General features: G+C 41.0%; 1 protein-coding gene across 3 annotated transcripts in view; it reads left to right on the top strand.

The window, feature by feature from the left end:
* Positions 1-19261, top strand: part of LOC120718196 (lymphocyte antigen 75-like) — a 44081-nt gene extending 24820 nt beyond the window's left edge. Inside the window, exons 1-4 of one of the 3 annotated variants that reach the window (XM_040006623.1) lie at positions 16666-16760; positions 17507-17812; positions 18198-18484; positions 18579-19261. In XM_040006623.1, coding sequence (XP_039862557.1) covers positions 17542-17812; positions 18198-18484; positions 18579-18767 — 747 coding nt within the window. In that variant the 5' untranslated portion in view covers positions 16666-16760; positions 17507-17541 and the 3' untranslated portion in view covers positions 18768-19261. Of the gene's footprint in view, positions 1-16665; positions 16761-17506; positions 17816-18197; positions 18485-18578 lie in introns of those variants that run through there. The other 2 variants (XM_040006620.1, XM_040006622.1) reach the window with 2 other exon arrangements.
* The last annotated feature ends 3008 nt before the right edge of the window (positions 19262-22269 follow it).

Raw genomic sequence — 22269 nt, 5'->3', positions numbered from 1 at the left:
AAACCTGGTGTACTTTGATTGACTGCATGTACCTTGTGAAGTGAAAACAAGTGTTATTCTTTGACAGAGTAATTTCATTTTGAGTCAGATTTATAGTGTTTTTATACAATTAGTGCGTGCAGAGAAAGATGTGTTCTATTTTGAAATGAAGAGTTAGTATATATTTAACAAAATGTATTTTTGAGAAGAAAATTATCCATTTGGCCAATTGTGTTTTGTAGGTGTGAGTCTGTGTTAAGAGTTTAGAAAAAGTATCTGAAGTATGGGTAGGCGCTTGTTAGCGATTGAAAAAAACTGTAAGTTCATTTTTAGGACATGACAAAATGCGGACCAAACTGCTGACATGAATTCTGGTCTATCAAATCCTGTCTCTAAAAGCAGACATGATTTGATGCTTTCTCTTTAAACAACAGATCTTTGTCTGATGTTAAACTGTGAAAATTGTATATAGTTTCTTACAGTTCAATAAAAATGTGTGAATTACATAATGCTGAATGCAAACAGCATTTCTAAATGCTGAATGTAAAAACTAAATAAGAACACATTCAAGCAGACTGATCCCAGTACAGCACAAGGACCTTTACAAGACTGTTTCTACTAGCATGTGGATGTTGCCCAGAACATTTAATGCAACAACATAGTTGGTTGTGCCAACAAACACAAGTGTACAGATTCTCTAGATAAAGTGATAAACATAAAAGGGCCTAATGAGAAAATAAACTGATTACCACTCACAGAAGACTGCATCCGGTGTACAGGGAGTGCAGAATTATTAGGCAAATGAGTATTTTGTCCACATCATCCTCTTCATGCATGTTGTCTTACTCCAAGCTGTATAGGCTCGAAAGCCTACTACCAATTAAGCATATTAGGTGATGTGCATCTCTGTAATGAGAAGGGGTGTGGTCTAATGACATCAACACCCTATATCAGGTGTGCATAATTATTAGGCAACTTCCTTTCCTTTGGCAAAATGGGTCAAAAGAAGGACTTGACAGGCTCAGAAAAGTCAAAAACAGTGAGATATCTCGCAGAAGGATGCAGCAGTCTCAAAATTGCAAAGCTTCTGAAGCGTGATCATCAAACAATCAAGCGTTTCATTCAAAATAGTCAACAGGGTCGCAAGAAGCGTGTGGAAAAACCAAGGCGCAAAATAACTGCCCATGAACTGAGAAAAGTCAAGCGTGCAGCTGCCAAGATGCCACTTGCCACCAGTTTGGCCATATTTCAGAGCTGCAACATCACTGGAGTGCCCAAAAGCACAAGGTGTGCAATACTCAGAGACATGGCCAAGGTAAGAAAGGCTGAAAGACGACCACCACTGAACAAGACACACAAGCTGAAACGTCAAGACTGGGCCAAGAAATATCTCAAGACTGATTTTTCTAAGGTTTTATGGACTGATGAAATGAGAGTGAGTCTTGATGGGCCAGATGGATGGGCCCGTGGCTGGATTGGTAAAGGGCAGAGAGCTCCAGTCCGACTCAGACGCCAGCAAGGTGGAGGTGGAGTACTGGTTTGGGCTGGTATCATCAAAGATGAGCTTGTGGGGCCTTTTCGGGTTGAGGATGGAGTCAAGCTCAACTCCCAGTCCTACTGCCAGTTTCTGGAAGACACCTTCTTCAAGCAGTGGTACAGGAAGAAGTCTGCATCCTTCAAGAAAAACATGATTTTCATGCAGGACAATGCTCCATCACACGCGTCCAAGTACTCCACAGCGTGGCTGGCAAGAAAGGGTATAAAAGAAGAAAAACTAATGACATGGCCACCTTGTTCACCTGATCTGAACCCCATTGAGAACCTGTGGTCCATCATCAAATGTGAGATTTACAAGGAGGGAAAACAGTACACCTCTCTGAACAGTGTCTGGGAGGCTGTGGTTGCTGCTGCATGCAATGTTGATGGGGAACAGATCAAAACACTGACAGAATCCATGGATGGCAGGCTTTTGAGTGTCCTTGCAAAGAAAGGTGGCTATATTGGTCGCTGATTTGTTTTTGTTTTGTTTTTGAATGTCAGAAATGTATATTTGTGAATGTGGAGATGTTATATTGGTTTCACTGGTAAAAATAAATAATTGAAATGGGTATATATTTGTTTTTTGTTAAGTTGCCTAATAATTATGCACAGTAATAGTCACCTGCACACACAGATATCCCCCTAAAATAGCTAAAACTAAAAACAAACTAGAAACTACTTCCAAAAACATTCAGCTTTGATATTAATGAGTTTTTTGGGTTGATTGAGAACATGGTTGTTGTTCAATAATAAAATTATTCCTCAAAAATACAACTTGCCTAATAATTCTGCACTCCCTGCATGTTGAGCATCCTTAACTTGCTTGTTGGGTTTGCTAATAGTAGTTTCAGTGCAACAAGAAGCCATTCTTTAGGAAGCATAAAGGTCACTCTTCGAAGATGTCAATTTTCATGTTTTGGGCCGAGAAGGCAGACTGTTTGAAAGAGGAGTGAAAGAGGCCATCTATGGCCACTGTGAACGACCATCTGTGAAAACAGTGGGTGGCTTACGACAACAACTGACTGCCATCTATAATCCAGTGTTGAGATCCCTTCCCAGGTGCGTCAACCCTTACTCACATGTTGCATTTGGTGGCCTTAATAGTTCACATGTTAAGGTGTGGCCAGGTCATACAGTGGTTTCACCTGAAACCTCTGGTGGTAATGACACACACCTTTTTCAAACCTTGGCTCATGTGATGAGTCACGTGATTGATAGTATGTCAGTCATCCGCTTAAGAGCCAACTCCAACTCAGGCTTAAATACCTGGGATTCTCCACCATTTGGTTTTAGAACTGAGGACGAGAGGTGAAATGTCTTCAAGGAACTTAAAGAACTCTAGTCACATCCTTTCCAAGCTCCTTAGTATGCATATTAATGGCATTAAAGAAAACCAACAAGTTAAACGTATGCATTAACTTTCTTTATTGCAATAACATGTATAATGTATAAAAATGCATGCAGGTCTGTACTGCAATAGTTTGTACAACATTCACAGCTAATTACATCTTTGTTCTCAAATGCACACGTTTTCAGACGGAACAATATTTAAACACTGATACAACGTTTATGTGGATTGTTTTGTGTCAAAGAAGAGAAAATTGACCTGAACTTCAGTGTTTTCTCACAGCCAGTTCTTGATTTTTGAGACAAAGACCCAATTCTACTGCAAGATTTTCTGCCATGCTTACCAAATGAATGGAGTTTCAGTTCACTTATCTCAGAGTCTGGTTCTTGATGTTGTCAATCAGCATTGCGACTGGGGGCAAAATTATTTCAGAGCTTGCACCACCTCACATCTCCTTTAGGATACGGCCCAAACTACTTTGAACACAACATTAAACTTGTAAAATTGTGAAATCATAATTTTTGATGTCTTTATATCAATTTCTAGACAACAAATCTACCGTAGAATTTTTCAGACTTAATCTGTACAGTCCCTACAGACACACTGTTACTGTTAATCAGTAATGATTATCTAAGGAGTGAGATATGATGGAACAACTACTGTACCTCACATGAGCAGACCAGAAGAGTTTGTGTTCATACTACGGAGAGATGAGTCGTTGGAGTGTATAAAGAGTCTGCACTGGGTCTTGTCAGCGATTGTTATTGTTGGTATGTTTTGGGCTTTGAGCTGCGGAGCTGCAGCTGAGGTCATTTGATTGAGTGTTACCCTAAAGTGTAAATTCCATGACCCCAACAGTTGGTTTATTACTAGTGCTGTCAGTGTTAATCTCGTTAAAATGACGAGATGAACGCACAGGGCGATCCGCGTTAACTTGCTAATGGAGATTTGCCGCGTTAATGCAGTTATGGCTTAACGTCATTTTAACGAGATTAACGCGGATTACACATTCCTCATCGCTGTCGTTTTGGTCACCCACTGCTGTGCTTGGCTCTCGATTGTCCTCAGGGATAGACGAAATTAGGACAGTAATTGTACGTTTATTAACTTGTGTTCTTAAGAATTATCTTCTTGATAACACACATACATTGTATTCTTTTTAAATTTGCCCATGTCTTCTGGCCTGCAAGGGGCTGACTTTCCCCTGCAGGATCATCTTCTCCAGAATTGTCCTGATCACACACAAAAATAAGAGAAGAAAGGAAACCATGGCAACTATGTTAATCCCTAAACCCAAAAGTGCTCACAGCAGAAAACAAGAGGAATACTGTCTGGACATCACAGGTTCTGTACAGCATGATGGTTATTAAAACCATACTCATATGAATATGATGTGTAAATTGATTTATTCTTGTACCTCCATGCCACAGTGGCAAAATTCTTCACCCCAGTGGACCGGTGATCATTTTCTCCTCTCATTTGAATAAATTCAGCCGTTTGGTCTTTGTTCCCTAAAAACTATCACAAAAAGGTTCATTTGAAAAAATCTAAATTAGGTGTGTGTGAGCAGCAATACGTGAAAAACTGCGGGACCCACCATACAAGCTAGTTTACGGGCAATTTTTAAAAAGATTATTTTAATTAAAAAATAACCATAAGCAAATGCCCAAAGCCTAACAACACAGCTGCTATGAAAATGTAACTTTTGTACCATCAGATTTTCATATACTTACATTTAAAGGTGTATCCCTCTCCCGCATTAGCTCCCACTTTGTCCACGATTGTTATGAGAAAAAATCTCCTGTATGACCCGCAATGAATCCTGGGATATGGTGGGCCATGAAGGATACACCTGACCCATCCTTCAAATCTGGGGAAAAGCAGGACGCATTTGTCGCCACATTTGGAGGACTCTTTGAATTTGGACAGCCTTTGTTGCATCGCTGTGACATCATTGCCTACAAATGCAGCCTTCAAAGCATGCTACCCCTGAATTTGGACACAGCAAGCGTCTCCCTCATAGTTGTGCGTGTTTCCACGTGCTCTTCCCCATGTGCTTATTTCCTAGAGTTTCCCAGTTTAGTTTAGTTTTGTACCTTTTCTCTTGTGTCACCAATAAAGCTGCTTTTGAGTTCACATTTTCGCCTCTGTGAAGTGTGTGTTTGGGCCCTCGTCTCCTGCCTGCACACAGCTGCTCATGACAGAACAGGCCCAACACTGTCATTGTTTAATGGTTTTTAGCTGCTCTCAAAAGTTGTTTTATGGCTTTAATATTTCCAGCTGATAATGAGACCTACTGCCTTTTAAATGCATGCCCAAAGGCTTTAAACATCCACTGTGTCTGTAATGACAGTATCAAACTAGAGAGCGTTGTTTTTTTGTTTGTTTTTTTTTACTAAAATTCAACCTTTCTGGATGAAAATATGGCTGTGTTTTGTACTACCAGCTTTAAAAGAGCACACAGGGTTCGAGTTTGAAATTTCAAACCACTTTATTAATTTCTTTAAACGGAACAATAAAATACAGAGCCTGAGAGGCTCTACCCACTCGGAGGGATCACATATAAACAGAGGTGTGGACTCGAGTCACATGACTTGGATTCGAGTCATTAATTTTATGACTTTAGACTTGACTTGAAAAAATGTTCTAAGACTTGTGATTTGACTTGGACTTTTACACCAATGACTTGGGACTTGAACCTGTTTACTTGAAAAGACTTGATATTTTACCCCAAATCTAAAAATTTTACACACATATTATATAAAAAATGTGTATCATTAATTCATTTCATTAATTCTTACCACACTCCGTATGTATGTGTGCGTGAGCTGTAGCATAGCCAATCAAATTAACCAGATTTTAAAAAACAAAAACAAAATGCTCAAGCCAAAAATGCTCCCAAGAGTAATTTCTTTCAGTAAATAAACTACAAAGTAGTCAATAAAAAAACGTAATGCTATATGCAGAACATGCAAGAAGAGAATCACAGACGGAGACGGAACAACTTCCAACTTTGTCCGACATTTGAAGTTGCATAAAGAGTGGTAGGTGGTAGCTAACTTCATCTTATTAGCAAATGTTCTCCAGGCTACATTGATGATACTGTTTGGTTTTAACATGTATGATATTTTTGTCATGCTATTTTAAATCAGGTCCTACAAGTGCATCCAAGAATAACATGCAGCTTGTTAGCTCAGAATTGTCAGTGAATGGTGAGTGAAGGTCCGTTTCAGAAAGTGGGTTCTGTAGCCGAACTCAGGGAAGACATTTTCTTACCATCTCCTCCCCATCATTAACCCTGTAGATCTAACCCCGCTTAGACTGACAAATATTTATTTTACCATCACATCAAAATTCCAAACCACTTAATTTGCAATTAGTGCATTGCGGTGTTTAACTTTTGCATGGCTTTTATCTGTTACGGACAGGCCAAATGCAATGTCTGGCCCAGTGAAATTTCTTGGTTAAAAAAGTCTGGCCCATCTTAGTGTGTAATTGAGTAGCCTTGCTATACATGGCCTTTTCTTCTGTCATTTATGTCAATGCATCACATAAAATATTTTGAGTGCTCATATTGTATTAGCTGTTGTTTATTTACAAACGTTAGTTATTCTAAACAGGGATGCTAAACATTGCTTATTAGAACTATATGCAGTATGAGTTTTGAGAAAAGTGTTTTGATTTGAAATCATTTTTATAATTTTTTTGATTGTCTGAAAACTATGAGGATTTAAGTGTTGATATTTATTTAGGATTAGTAGGAACAACTTAAAGTCAAATGCAATTCATGAATGGCTGTAATGGAATTTCTGACATCAGTTTAATATGCTTACCTCTAGCAGATTTGAAGAACACCAGATGAAAAAGAGGATCACAAATGAACCTCAACCTTCCATATCACAATTTCTGGACACTTGTGCCAGCGTGAGTCATCCACAGCAGAAAGTCATCACAAATGCATTATTAAGTGACTAGATTATTGGTTGCAACCTGCCCCTGTCTATTGTGGAAAACAATTGGCACTTTCTGACAGTAGTTGACGGCAAATACAGTCACAGAACAATTACATCAAAAACAGAGAACCTTGCTGCTGAGAAACCTTCAATGGTAAAAACTCAGTTGAGTGAGACTGGTCATGTTTCAGTTACTGTGGACATTTGACCGAAAAGATGAGGAGTTTCCTTGGTATCACTGTGTACTGGATACAGAAAGAGACAGAGAGGATACAGCTGAAACCCAAACTGCTGGCCTTTGACCATTTCAGTGGGTTACACACTGGTGACAGAGTCTGTGAGAAATTTGAAGCTATATGTGACAAATGCAACATCAAAGATAAACTAGACCAGTGTTTCCCAACTTTTTGGAGCCACGGCACATATTTCACATTGGAAAATAAATAAATAAATAAATAAAATAATCACACGGAACACTACCAAACACAAATGTCACAAAAAGCATATTGATCATTTTTCCTGTGGACCAGGCATAGCGGAATTGGTTCAGTTTGTCCCCAGTATACCACTTTTGCTTTCTTCTGACACTACTCATGCTAGGGCCTTAACCAGGGTCGGAATTTTTTCCAGGACCCAGGTCAGATTGACTACTTTTTCTTTTCAAATATTTATTTTTATATTTATATATTGCGCTGCGTTGTCTCACTCACAGCATGACTATTACATAATTTCTTCTTTATCTTCTTCTGTTTTACTGGCAGTTGGCAGCCCATTTAATTAGAGCAGGTTGTACTGCCCTGTAGTGGAAGAGAATGTCATTATTCTGCCTGTTAATCACGCCGGTCGCTTCGAGTACTAATCAGGTGGAACCAGATAATCTTCCATGGCACACCTGATCATTTCTCACGGCACACCTATGTGCCGCAGCACAGCGGTTGGGAAACACTGAACTCGACTATATAATTACTCACAATACTGCCAATATGCGAAAAGCATTCACTGTGCGCTTCCCCACTGAGCAAGGTGAGGAACATGATAATGATGGAGATCACCTTGAGACCCAGAACTCTGGCACAACTTAACCTTGGAAGATCAGGAAACAGTAGGTACTGCTATGGCAAAGAACCAGCACCTGCAGTGTTTTGCAAACACACTCCAGCTGGTTGTGAGAGATGGGTTGTCAGAGACCAAAGTGGCATCTCCTTCTCTTTCAAAGTTATCTAAACTCAGCTCTCTACTGCACACAAGCACAAGATTCAAAGATGTGTTTGAAGCTGAATTTGGTGAACAGAAAGCGATCCCTGCTGCTGTAATCACAAGATGGAATTCAACACTCAGACAAGTAAAGACAGTTGTCCAAAGTGAAAACTTAAAACTCTTTGCTGTTCTTGAAATGGCTGGGCACAGGGAGTTATTATTCACAGCACGACAGTGGAATCTGTTGAAGGAGATGGTGGATATCTTGAAGCCTTTCGGAGAAGCAACAGATTTGGCACAAGGTAAGAAAATCATCACGATCAGTGCTGTTGTTCCATCCGTGCTGTCCCTCAATCACCACCTTGAGAAACGGAAGCCTCACGTACATTTCCTGAATGGTCTGTTCAGGAGTCTCCAAGCTTTGAACAAAAGATTTCTTGGAATCTTTATCAGTGTGCGAATGGCTAGAGCAGAAGATGGGGTCACTGCTCCCTTTTCAGATCCAGTGTACCTCAAAGCAGCTGCTTTGGATCCGACATTTTCTCTGTTGTGGGTGGAACACCATGTGTTTAACACAAAGTTAAAGATAAAGACTGAAGTTATTGTATATTTTTCCTGTATTTTTTTGTCTAAAATTGTAATAAGGGCTGTTTTGTTAATATTTTATTATATCTTTTCATGGGACAACATTGAAGATATGACACTTTAGATAAAATATAAAGTAGTCAGTGTACAGCTTGTATAACAGTATAAATTTGCTGTCACCTCAGAATAACTTAACATACAGCCGTTAAAGTCTAAACCACTGGCAACAAAAGTGAGTACACCCCTAGGTGAAAATGTCCAAACAGTGCCCAAAGTGTCAATGTCCATTATTTTCCAACACTGCCTTAATTCTCTTGGGCATGGACTTCACTAGAGCTTCAGAGGGTGCCACTGGAATCCTCTTCCATTCCTTCATGATGACATCATACAGCTGGTGGATGTTAGAGACTTTTTGCTCTTCCACCTTCAATTTGAGGATGCCCCACAGATGCTCAATAGGGTTTAAGTCTGGAGACATGATTGGGCAGTCAAGTCCCTTTACCCTCAGTTTGTTTAGCAAGTAACAGTCCTTTTGGAGGTGTGTTTGGGATTGTTATCATGTTGGAATACTGTCCTGTGGCCCAGTTTCCGAAGGGAGGTGATCATGCTCTGCCCGAGTATGTCCCAGTACAAGTTGGCATTCATGGTTACCTCAAGTAACTGTAGCTCCCTAGTAGCAGCAGCAGTCATGCAAACAACGCCATTCCACCACCATGTTTGACTATCTTTGTACTCCTCACCTGGTTGCCCCCCCCCCCCCCCATCATTCTCCACTTGCTGTCCATCTCAGAAAAACGCCCAATTTGCTATTGCATCAATCTATTATTTAATTATCCACACTTAACAGCTCTTGCAACTAATCCATAATAAAGCAATGATAGACACATGTTATAGAACTATAACACTGCAATTATGTTTATTATTGTTTTTATACTTGAATAAGTCTGCAATGCAACAACTGGTATGTGTGTTATTGTTACCTGTGCTCTTTTTAATCCAGGTGGGGAGGGATCCACTGCCTTTAGCAGCCTCACACAACTCCTTTTGTCACCGTTTCCTCCTCATGTCCTTACAGGGCATGTCTGGACAATGTTATATCATGAGTAATAATTAAATAAAATCTGTACACATAAAACACACACACACACACACACACACACACACACACACACACACAGAGTGACATTTTATACCTTTTCCATAATACTGTCTCAGAAGGGTATGCGCATGATTGAGCTTTGTGCTTCATTCTCTGTCTGTGATTTAACTTCTGTGTTTTCTATAACTTATTCTCTTATAACACCTCCAAGAAGTAATGATGCTGCACTCATACATTTGTGTGGCAGCAGGAGGTGGGGACGGAATAAATACTCTTCACAATTTAACAGCCAACGCCACCCTGGGAATTTCACCCAGAGAGTACTGGATCAAGATGATACTAATCACCAAGAAGGCACTTAGGTTCGTTATACTCAGTACAGAGACGTGGTTCAATGATAAAACAGGTTGACAATTTATTAATAATTATTTAAAACGGCATATAAAAGCACAAGCATACATATCAATATACAAATATTCTAAAAAGTATTCAGAGCCGGGGGTTACCAGTGGAGGGACAGGAATGCCACACACAGAAACAATTCAAAAAAACGGAAAACTCACCGATACACAAGTGCAGCACACTGTCACAGGCACTAATGAACTAAAAACACAGGTGTGTAATACTCAAAGGATCCCACCACCAAGGCACCCCAGTCTCCTCCACGTCAGGCCCTCCGCATCTGAATAAAAGAAACAAAGAAAATTATAATATATTCCAAAAAAAGAGATCCAGACATACAAACTAAATAAAACCTTAAATCTGGAGCGGATGTACTCACCGTATTATTCCAAATTGCCGTCCGCCCGACTATTCTAATTTAATCATTAAACGACATCAACATGCACGCCAGCGGACTCCCGTAGCCGGCATGTATGTAGCCGCTGTCCACGCTGATGTCCATTCTTAAGAGGCTGGCAGCAGCAGGGAAAAAGAACCCTTGCAAATGGAAACAGACGGGGAAAGGCAAAGCAGCAGTACTTCTGTTAGCTCAGTGTAGAAAAGCCGTAGCGACCCTGGTGTAAAGCTACTGGACGCCCACTAAGGCCCACACCTCCAGTTAAACGGTGTCACTCGATATATTAACAGAGTGGCTCATAGGAGGCCACTCTGGTACACATGCGCCAAATCAACACATATCAGCCACGATGGGGGCTTCAGGAAGGTAATCCACGGGTGATCTCTGTAACATGAACAACAATCAACACGAGTACTGCCAATTCAGGCTGAGGCAGCACTGGAAGTCAGGTGACCAAAAGGAGATAACAACAGGTACGTGATCCAGGGATGCTCAGCTGGCGCCCCCCTAATGCACCTGACTAAAAGTGGGATCAACCAGAACATATACAGGGAGTGCAGAATTATTAGGCAAGTTGTATTTTTGAGGAATAATTTTATTATTGAACAACAACCATGTTCTCAATGAACCCAAAAAACTCATTAATATCAAAGCTGAATGTTTTTGGAAGTAGTTTTTAGTTTGTTTTTAGTTTTAGCTATTTTAGGGGGATATCTGTGTGTGCAGGTGACTATTACTGTGCATAATTATTAGGCAACTTACAAAAAACAAATATATACCCATTCAATTATTTATTTTTATCAGTGACACCAATATAACATCTCCACATTCACAAATAGGGATGGGTACCGGTGTCCGGTGCCATGATGCCACCGGTTCTGACATAAACGGTAGTAACCAGACCGAAAAGCAGCGCACATTTCGGTGCTTTATTTTAGTGCTTTTTTTTCCTGAGCTGTGATACACTTTAGATTCTAGCCAATCATTTTACGTTTCCGGGGATAGTAGGCGGGGCCAGGTACGTACATTCTTTTAGAGCAGAGCTACAGATAAAAATGCCCAAGGCGAAGCGGTCAAAAGTCTGGCTGTACTTCACAGCAAAAGATGCAAACTCAGCAGCAACAAGTGCTTTAAGGTGATACTGTCAAAGGAGGTAACACCTCAAATCCGATGAAACACCTGGCGACGCATAGCGTTTTTTTTTAAAAGCCGAGAAATGCGCCGTATTTGATAGCTTGCTGCGAGACCTCACACCGAGCGCATCTACTGCGGGTGGGTTGCCAGTTATCGGACCCGGAGCAACATCCCCCAAAAACCCGAAGAGGAGAGTCCTGGCCCCTAGCCCTGCCAGTGTAGCAGAAATGATGAGGATGATGATGGCAGCAGCAGCAGCCGTTCTTCTCTGCGTGAGTAGCTTAATGTTGTTCGTGTGTAATTTACGTTGAGTAGGCTAACCACGTTATTACATTAATGCATGTAAGGTGAACTAGCAAACATCATCATAGCTGCATGCGGCTGTCTTCTTGTTTGATGGCAGATATTCCCTTCACCCTGGCCAAAAAGGCTAAAATGACCAAAGAAGAAGTGGAAAACAGTTAAACATGAGAGGTTTTTGGACAAAATTTGTGTTTTTTCCATTGTTTAAGCACTGCTCCCATATGGAAAAGAAATAGTAAAAACTTATATGTGATTACTCATGAAAGTGGCCACTTTCATGAGTAAATCATATAAGGCTTACATGATTTACTCATGAAAGTGGCCACTTTCTCATTACTTTCATATATTGTTTTAGTAAGTATCCAAAACATACAAGTTTCATTATATAATTTTTCAAGGGATCTTATATCTGTTTTCACTCTTATATGCTTTTCATACAAGTTTCACACAAGACAGATACAAACTTTATAAGATTTATATATATCTTTTCCATATGGGCTTCCAGCCAAGAGTGATACCATATATGCCCCATAGCTGCAGAAAAGGCTAACATTGTTATCTTTTTACAAAAAAACAGCTGAACATGAGAGGTTTTTGGACCAATTTTGTGTTCTCCATTCTTTAAGCATCGGTTTGAGCACCGTTTAAGCACCGGCACCGTTTCAAAAGTACCGGTTTGGCACCGGTATCGGATAAAACCTAAACGATACCCATCCCCACATTCACAAATATACATTTCTGACATTCAAAAACAAAACAAAAACAAATCAGTGACCAATATAGCCACCTTTCTTTGCAAGGACACTCAAAAGCCTGCCATCCATGGATTCTGTCCGTGTTTTGATCTGTTCCCCATCAACATTGCGTGCAGCAGCAACCACAGCCTCCCAGACACTGTTCTGGGAGGCTGAGAGGTGTACTGTTTTCCCTCCTTGTAAATCTCACATTTGATGATGGACCACAGGTTCTCAATGGGGTTCAGATCAGGTGAACAAGGTGGCCATGTCATTAGTTTTTCTTCTTTTATACCCTTTCTTGCCAGCCACGCTGTGGAGTACTTGGACGCGTGTGATGGAGCATTGTCCTGCATGGAAATCATGTTTTTCTTGAAGGATGCAGACTTCTTCCTGTACCACTGCTTGAAGAAGGTGTCTTCCAGAAACTGGCAGTAGGACTGGGAGTTGAGCTTGACTCCATCCTCAACCCGAAAAGGCCCCACAAGCTCATCTTTGATGATACCAGCCCAAACCAGTACTCCACCTCCACCTTGCTGGCGTCTGAGTCGGACTGGAGCTCTCTGCCCTTTACCAATCCAGCCACGGGCCCATCCATCTGGCCCATCAAGACTCACTCTCATTTCATCAGTCCATAAAACCTTAGAAAAATCAGTCTTGAGATATTTCTTGGCCCAGTCTTGACGTTTCAGCTTGTGTGTTGTTGAAATCTCCCAATTCTTTTAATCTTTGGGCTGAAGGAAGGACAATACTTGGTGTATAAATGCTCAATCAACAATTATTTATTTCCATACAATTCAACACAAAGAGCATTTAGAACCATCATGATGGGGAGACATGCATGAAGAGGGTCACAGCGAGTCTCAAAATGGTGACGGGTTACACAGCCTTTTATAGTTCCTAGCGGCCCCCACCTAGTCGTAAAAGCCTAAACATTCACATTCTTTCTCTCTTACGGCGCCTAAGTTATGACCTCGGCTCCTTGCTCCTCTGCTCTCTGTAAGGTGGGGGTATGGAATGTGGTCTGTCTCTTCTGCCCTAGACACAAAGTCTCCTGCTTACAACCTTCTTTTTATGATTCAACAATAAAGCATGTCAAGAAAACAGTGTAACACATTCACAGCAGATCAAGGATACAGAGTGATGCACACTTATCTAATGAACTACAAAAATGATTATGTTCTTTTAACCCAAAAGTACAATGACGACTAAACTATATACACAGCACACCATCTAAACTAAAGGATAATATATGTCCTACAGCTGTTATCATAATTCAACTACTTTGATTACATATATAAGTTAACATATGATAACAGAATAATATCACAGTGTCTTGTTCAGTGGTGGTCGTCTTTCAGCCTTTCTTACCTTGGCCATGTCTCTGAGTATTGCACACCTTGTGCTTTTGGGCACTCCAGTGATGTTGCAGCTCTGAAATATGGCCAAATTGGTGGCAAGTGGCATCTTGGCAGCTGCACGCTTGACTTTTCTCAGTTCATGGGCAGTTATTTTGCGCCTTGGTTTTTCCACACGCTTCTTGCGACCCTGTTGACTATTTTGAATGAAACGCTTGATTGTTTGATGATCACGCTTCAGAAGCTTTGCAATTTTGAGACTGCTGCATCCTTCTGCGAGATATCTCACTGTTTTTGACTTTTCTGAGCCTGTCAAGTCCTTCTTTTGACCCATTTTGCCAAAGGAAAGGAAGTTGCCTAATAATTATGCACACCTGATATAGGGTGTTGATGTCATTAGACCACACCCCTTCTCATTACAGAGATGCACGTCACCTAATATGCTTAATTGGTAGTAGGCTTTCGAGCCTATACAGCTTGGAGTAAGACAACATGCATGAAGAGGATGATGTGGACAAAATACTCATTTGCCTAATAATTCTGCACTCCCTGTAATATTCATCCTTCTACATTTGCATTTAGGAAATCACAGCAAAAGTGGAATCCATCTTTGAACATACTTAACATATCATGTTTTTGTCAAGTCATTTTAGGCAAAATTACATAACATATTTACTGTAGTAGGAGTGAAAATTAAGTTAGTAAAGAATGATGAGTACTCTAACATGCTGTCATACTAAAACTCACAGACTAGTGAATAATCATTGTTAATGTTGAGATGAAGCTTTCTTTCGTCACATACAAACGCACAAAGGGAAATAAACTAATTTGGTTGAATAATAAACCAAGGTTAATGGAGAAAAAAACATGTCTACTGTATACAGTAACACTGAGGCATGGACGGATTTGAATAATGTGAGCTTAATATTCAAACTGGCTTATCCGGTCTTTAAGTCTGACATCATTAGCTGTCATTAGTCCAAACTCCACTTCATTTCCCAAAGTCAAATGAACACTGTGGCATTGCTGAGAGTTAAAAACTGTCTAAATCTTTTCATCTTTAATAAAATGATCAGTGTGGCTGCTCCACCAGGTACAAGAATTAAGTTTGAAATCCAGGAATCCATGAGAACAGAATTTATGAAATTTTATAAGTTTGAAATGTATAAATTTCTAAAAGTTAGAAGTTTTAGAATTAGAAGTTAGCAGGAAGTTAGCTCACTAGTTTCCACCTAAACATAATATACCATGTTCTGACTGAGGGATTTCTGAAAAAATTCAAAAATGCCGCTCTGCTATCACTTCCAGCATAAATGAAGACAGAAAACTAAACAGTAGTGATGTCTGTAGTGTTAATGAAGTTGGGATAGCTGGTATATAATGATGTGCTACGTGGTGGCTAGCTACACCACGTAGCAAGTCAGGTTTCACCACCGAATAAGAAAAGTAAGAAAGAAAAGATGAGGAGTTAAAAATGTGGCCTCCACCTGTAAAACCTTTCCTGGTTTTTGGGGTTGTCTCATTGTTGCCCATCTATTGCACTTGTTGTTAAATTCATTAACACCAAAGCAGCTGAAACTGATTAATAACCTCCTCTGCTACTTAACTGACCAGATCAGTATCACCTAAGTTTAAATGACTTGATCCTATACTTTCTTTTGAGCAGTATATAAGCTAAGGTAAACCTATTACATTAATGAGGCAGTTAAAGGTTGTGAACCTTGAATGGAGAAAGTGCGGGACATCCTGCTAATTGTGGTTTACTAACTTTACCTTTACTTGAAGCTGCTGTAATCACTGGTATTTCCATGAAATAGCTTCAAATAAAGGCAAAGTTAGCAAACCACAATTAGCAGGACGTCCCGCACTTTTTCCAGGATTACAACCTTATATATATATATATATATATATATATATATATATATATATATAAGATTAAGCAATTGTTGTGCATATATTATTATTATTATTATGTAAACAGAAATATTAAAACACAAAAAACAAAAGTTTTTAAAAAAAATGTTTTAAGGCATATGTTGTGCAATATTTTTTTCTCATTGGAATCACCATCCCCACCCTAAATGACCATCGCCACTCCACCCTTATTTTATTTTATTTATTATATTATATAACTGCCCTTGTATACAGCCCCACAATGTTTCTGTTTCAATGTTTCCTACGCATACACCATGTATAAAATTCCCCTCACACATATATGTATACATATATATTGCTTTTTATTTATTTTTTTCCCCTCATTGTATATTGTTTTCCCTTCTTTACTTTTGCACCTTGTGGTCCAGCCACCCAATTTCTCTGTGCAAGAAACTGCACAATAACAGTAAAACTGTCTAAGTCTCTAAGTCTCTCTAAGTCTCTCTAAGTAATTTCTGTCATCTTTCTAGCGATTTCAACATCACTCAAACACAAAAATCCCCACCTTTGACAGCTTTCTGTTAGTAGGGTGTGGTGGTTTACACTACATGATCCCTGAACATTCTATGAAGGGACAAAGTAAAGTAAATATCCAGAAACAGTGAATTTGAATGATGCTGCTTTGCTTTTGATTTAAATGGCTTGTGGGATGCCACGCCAGAGCTATCAATCAATTTAGTTGGAAATAGGTGGGAGGTTTTGCATGAAGCTCTGAATCACCACTGGTATCTTTTCAGACTTGATATAGAGGGATCATAACCGGAGTGAATTTCAAAGCTTCCCTAACGTCTACCAAGGTAAGTGCTGCTGTACAAACAGGTCCGATGAATGAATGACAGAGACTTATATTTATAAAGAGATAAAGAGAAAACAGTGTGATATCCACGTAAGTTGTGGACTTTATCAGTTGGGCTGATTTCAGTTTTAATCTGCTGAAACTGTATATTAAAAGCAGTTTAACTTCCTGAGACTAGGAACACAGCTGAACATAGTCTAACTAATGAGACGGGGAACCAAGACAGATCATGACACTTAATTGCTAAAGAGTTATTACATCTACATTTTTGAAACAGTCGTTTATAGAGGAATTAACATGAAATAACCAAAATGCTATTTATGTCATCAAAGATCCATTTAGACTGGTCTACACTGTTAGTGCTCTTTAAACATCAAAATAAACTAAAACTCAATACGCTGGGTCAGATGACCCAAGATCGTGACAAAGGGATCAGACACTGAACACAGTGTATGATCTGCCACTTGCACTCTTATTTTATAAATGTCATTACAACAATTTATTTAAATTATTATTTCTATTGTTTTGTGTTCTTTTCTTTTTAAATAATAGGACATTTCACTTGAAATTTGAAATGTTTTATTGATTTCTTTAAACACACAAGCACCTATATCTGTGCAATTTACTCTAGTTGTGTTTAATGAAGAGTTTATTGTTCCCAGCATTTATCAGTAGAGCGTTATGTGGACACAGTAGACGCTGCTCTTCCTCACTATAAAATTTCTGTTCTGTGTCCTGTCTGTGCAGGCTTTTTGTCCACTTTTCTCCTTTGAAAAAACACAATGACGAAGCACGTTGCCCTCCTGCTCATTCTTTTCCCCGTGTGTGGACATCTGCTGGACATCAAGTTTTATAATAAACCTTACAAGTATACCTGGGCAGATGCACTGGCATACTGCAGGGAGCACCACACTGACTTGGTCCGAGTGAGAACTGCAGAAGAGAATAAAGCTCTACAGTACTCTGGATGGATCGGTTTGTCCCGGAAGGATGCAACAAGTCCATGGAAATGGTCCAGAGGAGACGAAATAGCCATCTTCACACCATGGGATGGCGGTAAATTCTCATACTATGTTTTTTACTCCTTAGATGTTACCTAGCTTACAAGACCAAACTTACTGGTAATTATACCAAACTTATTTGCATTGTGACCTGAAATCGATTTGAGATATTTTGAGCATTCAACAATTTAAGTGGTGAGAAAGGATCAGATTTACAGTGTGGAGCAGTGTTGTCTACCACAGTGTTGACTGTAATGAGTTTCACGAAGTCCCAAACCAACTGTTTCAGCTGGAACTTCAGCAAGGAGGGTTTGTTAGACACATAAACACTGTACTGGTAAAATGATTTGATACTGAATCTAGTTGAATAGACCTTTAAAACATCTCTGAAATCTATCCCAGTCTTTTTTTCTCTATTGTACTTCGACTTCTTGCAGCACCAGAAGAGGATGAAAACTGTGTGAACAGAAAAAGCGACGGAAAATGGGAAAGCAAGAAGTGTGATGAAAAACGTGATTTTCTATGTTATGAGGAAAAGCTGATTCTGGTGAAGGAGAATAAAACATGGGAGGAGGCATTAGAACACTGCAGGTCTCTGGATGGAGTGGTCACAGAAGATCCAGCCTCTTCATACAGGAACCACGGCTATGACCTGGCCTCCCTGATCACTCCAGATGACTACACCACTGCACGAGAGACTGCAAAAGAGGCTACCACTGATGAGGTTGGGCAGTTTTCTGCATGCGTTTGTGTTGGTGAGAGACTCATAACTATACTTACTGTAACTTTGTTTGTTTCTCTTTGTTTACTGTTGGCAGGTGTGGACAGGCCTGTGTAACCTGGCTGGTGAGTGGCTGTGGGTGGGTGGAGAAGAAATGCAATATGAGGATATCCCAAAATGCCCAACCGAGGGCCTCTGTGGCATCCTCGAGAAGAATGGTAGTTCACCCTACGGCATAAGAAACTGCCAGCAGAAAAGGAACTTTCTCTGTTCCAAAATGAATTAAGTACTGTACTTAAGTAAAAATTTGATATATCTGTACTTACCTTTCCATCATATGACACTTAGATACATGTGTGTCAAAGTAAACAGGAGAAATAATCCAAAGCAGACTCCACAGACAGGGTTAAACAAAAATGAACCATTATTCAGGTTTATGAGTGAGTCCAAAATTAGAAATTCCAAGAACAATGGGAACCTGACCAACACTTTACACTACCAGTTAAAAGTTTTTGAGTTAGAATAATTGTACCTTCATTCATGATGCATGTTACAAATATATCAGTTAATATAGTCAGTACATTGAAAAGGTGAGAAATAGTGATGAAATGTTTTCATACTGTTAGATTATACAATGACGATAGATTAATGCAAACCAGAAAAATCATAACGTCTTGTTATGTGTTATTTTCCTAATGTAGTTGTGTGACATGTCAAGTAAATACTGGACTATACATAATTTAAAAGTTGTCTGAAGTCAATAAAGATATTAAATAAAGATTAATGTGCAGTTAAGCAGTTATTTTTGTCTTTATAAGCAGTGGTGAGGGAACCATATGGTTACTTTCACTGCTATGAGGCTTTTTTTTACATCCTAAAACAGGCCGTCTTGTATTCCTTTTGAAAAGAATGTTTTACAGAATTCGAGAAGTACACTCTAACTACGTACATAGGAATTAAGAGGGAAAGCCAGGTAATCAAATCATTTTGACTAACTGATTATCTGGAGGTAATCACCGCTAAAAGAAGACATTTTCGCAATTTGCTGCATCTTGCAGTCATTAAGTTGACTATAAATTTCTCTGCATACCAAAGTATCTTGAGGTAAATATAAAGCTTGGCTGGAACTGGGTCAGGCAATAGGAGAATGATTCCAATGATGGGTAGTACACGTGCACATTCATGCTCAGGCACGTGCAAAGCCAGCACTAATATTCTTCTACCTTCTTATTTCTTTATTTTTACTACTTTCTTCATTGTAGATACAAACTGAAGACATCAAATATATCAAGCAATATATATGGAATTATGTAGCAAAGAAAAAATTTAAAATACGTTTTATATTTTAGATTCCTAAAAGTAGTTTGCTTTGTTGAAAGAGCTGCAAACCCTTTGTCGCGGTTCTGGGTCCGTTGGACCCAGTATTTTGAGTTCATTATGTTTTGGTACTTTTGCATCATGGATTTTCCTTTATGTTTCTCTGGTACTTGATGTTTCAGTTATCTTGGTGTTTTTTGCTATTTTATGATTTGATACTGTTGTGATTATGATTATCGTTTAGTAGCCTTTGATCAGTGTCAAGTCTGTCTATTTCATGTCTGTGGCTTATGTTGTCAGTTCAGGTTGTCATGTCTATATCTCACTGTTTCCTGTTTTATTGTGAAGAGGTCTGGTGTGTCTGTGTTTCCTGTTTTATTGTGAAGAGGTCTGGTGTGTCTGTGTTCATCATGTTCAGTTACTCTCCCCCTGTGACGTGATTATGTTCATGTGTCAGCTGGGTTCCCCAGGTGCTGCCACTTCCCTCATTATCCTCCTGTGTCCATTTAGTCTGTGTGCTCTCAGCCATTCTTTGTCAGGTCGTCCGTTGAATTCACCCGTTGTATTCGTCTGTTGTACTGCTCATCCATGTCTCGGCTCCGGGTATCCCTGTCAGCTTGTTATGTTTAGAGTTTTGTATGTTTCGTTTTAGTTCACCCAGTCTAGGTCATTGTTTAGTTTTCATCGATTCCCTATTATTTTGTACCCTCGTTTCTTGCCTTAATAAACGGCTTGTTTTGTTATTCATACCTCATTTCGGTCTGCGCTTGAGTCCTTCCCTGCAACATACGGTCTGCCCTAGCCAGACCGTGACAGTACGACCTGACCACTATGGACTCAGCAGACCGCGAGCTTTACGAGCGTCGGGAGGCAGCCTTCGCCCAGCTGGAGGAGGAGCTCCGCTGGAAGCCGTGGCGCGCCCCCGACTATGAGCGCATTTTCCACGGGGCTCGGCTGGCTCTCGGAGGTCCCAAGAGCTGCCGTAAGTCCCCGCCTGTTTCCAAACCTCGTCCGCTTCAGGTGGGAGTTTTTCGCGTGGCTACAGGCGCTCACGCTCCAGGCGCTCACGCTCCAGCCTCGGTGTCACCGTTCTGTGCACCGGAGGCTAAGTCGCTTGCTCCGCCAGCTTCCTCTGCTCGAGGGAGGCGGCGCGCCCGCCGCCATAAACTGGACAATGCTGAGCTACTCACGGTGGTGAGTGACAATGACTTTTATTCTCACGTCCTGTCTGACATTAAAAATAATCAGCTCACTTCTGATCCGTGGGGAACGTCCCTTATGGATGACGACGTGGACTGGGAGAATCCGTTTTGTTTTACTCCCTCTACACAGGGAGGGCTGAAAGACAATTCCCGCTCGCCTAAGCCTGCACTTACGGTTAAAAGAAAGACTGATTACGTCACCAGGGCTCAAACACTCAGTTCAGGTTCTGTCAGTTCCGGTTTTGTTAAGCCTGGTTCAGTCATCCCCAAGTCAGCTCACGCTACAACTGTTAACCCAAAGATTTCAGAAACTATTAAAACAAGGACTGCTAAACATGAAGTGGACGGCGGGTTCGTTTTTGATAGATCAGTTTTTGTCGACCCCGTATATGTTGACCCTGAGCCTGCCGTTCCTGCTCGCGTTTCTCCTCCCGGGGCAGCTCGGGCCCAGCGTACCTCTGCACCCGTGTCTGTTCCTCGGGTGGGGGAGACTGAGGCCCGGTTGGCTCCCGCTCTGGTTTCCAGGCCGGCTGAGGCTCTGACCCTTTCTGCACCCGTACCTGCTCCTCGGGTGGGAAGGGCAGTTGCCCAGCCGTTGCCGGTACCTGTTCCGGTCCCCAGGGTGAGGGCAGCCAGGATACAGCCCGTCTCCGCACCCGTACCTACTCCTCGGGTGGGAGTGGCTAGTGTCCGGCATGCTCCTGCACCCATTCCTGTCTCTACTGAGGGCTCAGGAGAATTCGGTCTACAATCCACACCGCCATCACTACTGCATGCCTTTCAGTCTTTAGCTCAGTCATTAGCGCTGTTAGCCACCCAGTCCATAGTACACTTTCCCGTGCTTCCGTTAGCTCAGCCCTTAGCCCACTGTGCAGCTCAGCCAGCTCCCCATTGTTCAGCTCAGTCATCTGTTCCGTCACCCACTCAGCCTTCTGTTCAGCCGGTGGTCTCTGCACCTACTGGTCATGCCACGTCAGCTGGAGGGTCCGAGGGGCCCGTTCAGCCTCCTGTCTCCGCTGGAGGGTCCGAGGGGCCCGTTCAGCCTCCTGTCTCCGCTGACAGTCCGTGGGAGTCCGTTCAGCCGTCACCTGCTGGCTCATCCCCCGCGACTTCCACACCACCGTTGCCTGCATCCACATCACCGCCTACACCATTCGCATCACCGCCTGCAGCGTCGCTGCCGTCAGGTTCCGCAGCCGTCCCGCTGCCGTCAGGTTCCGCAGCCGTCCCGCTGCCGTCAGGTTCCGCAGCCGTCCCGCTGCCGTCAGG

The sequence above is a fragment of the Simochromis diagramma genome, unplaced genomic scaffold (assembly GCF_900408965.1).
Source record: "Simochromis diagramma unplaced genomic scaffold, fSimDia1.1 OVJJ01000518.1, whole genome shotgun sequence".
Taxonomy (NCBI): domain Eukaryota; kingdom Metazoa; phylum Chordata; class Actinopteri; order Cichliformes; family Cichlidae; genus Simochromis; species Simochromis diagramma.
Note: the sequence above shows the minus strand (reverse complement) of the source record. Positions and strands in the feature narration are given on the sequence as shown.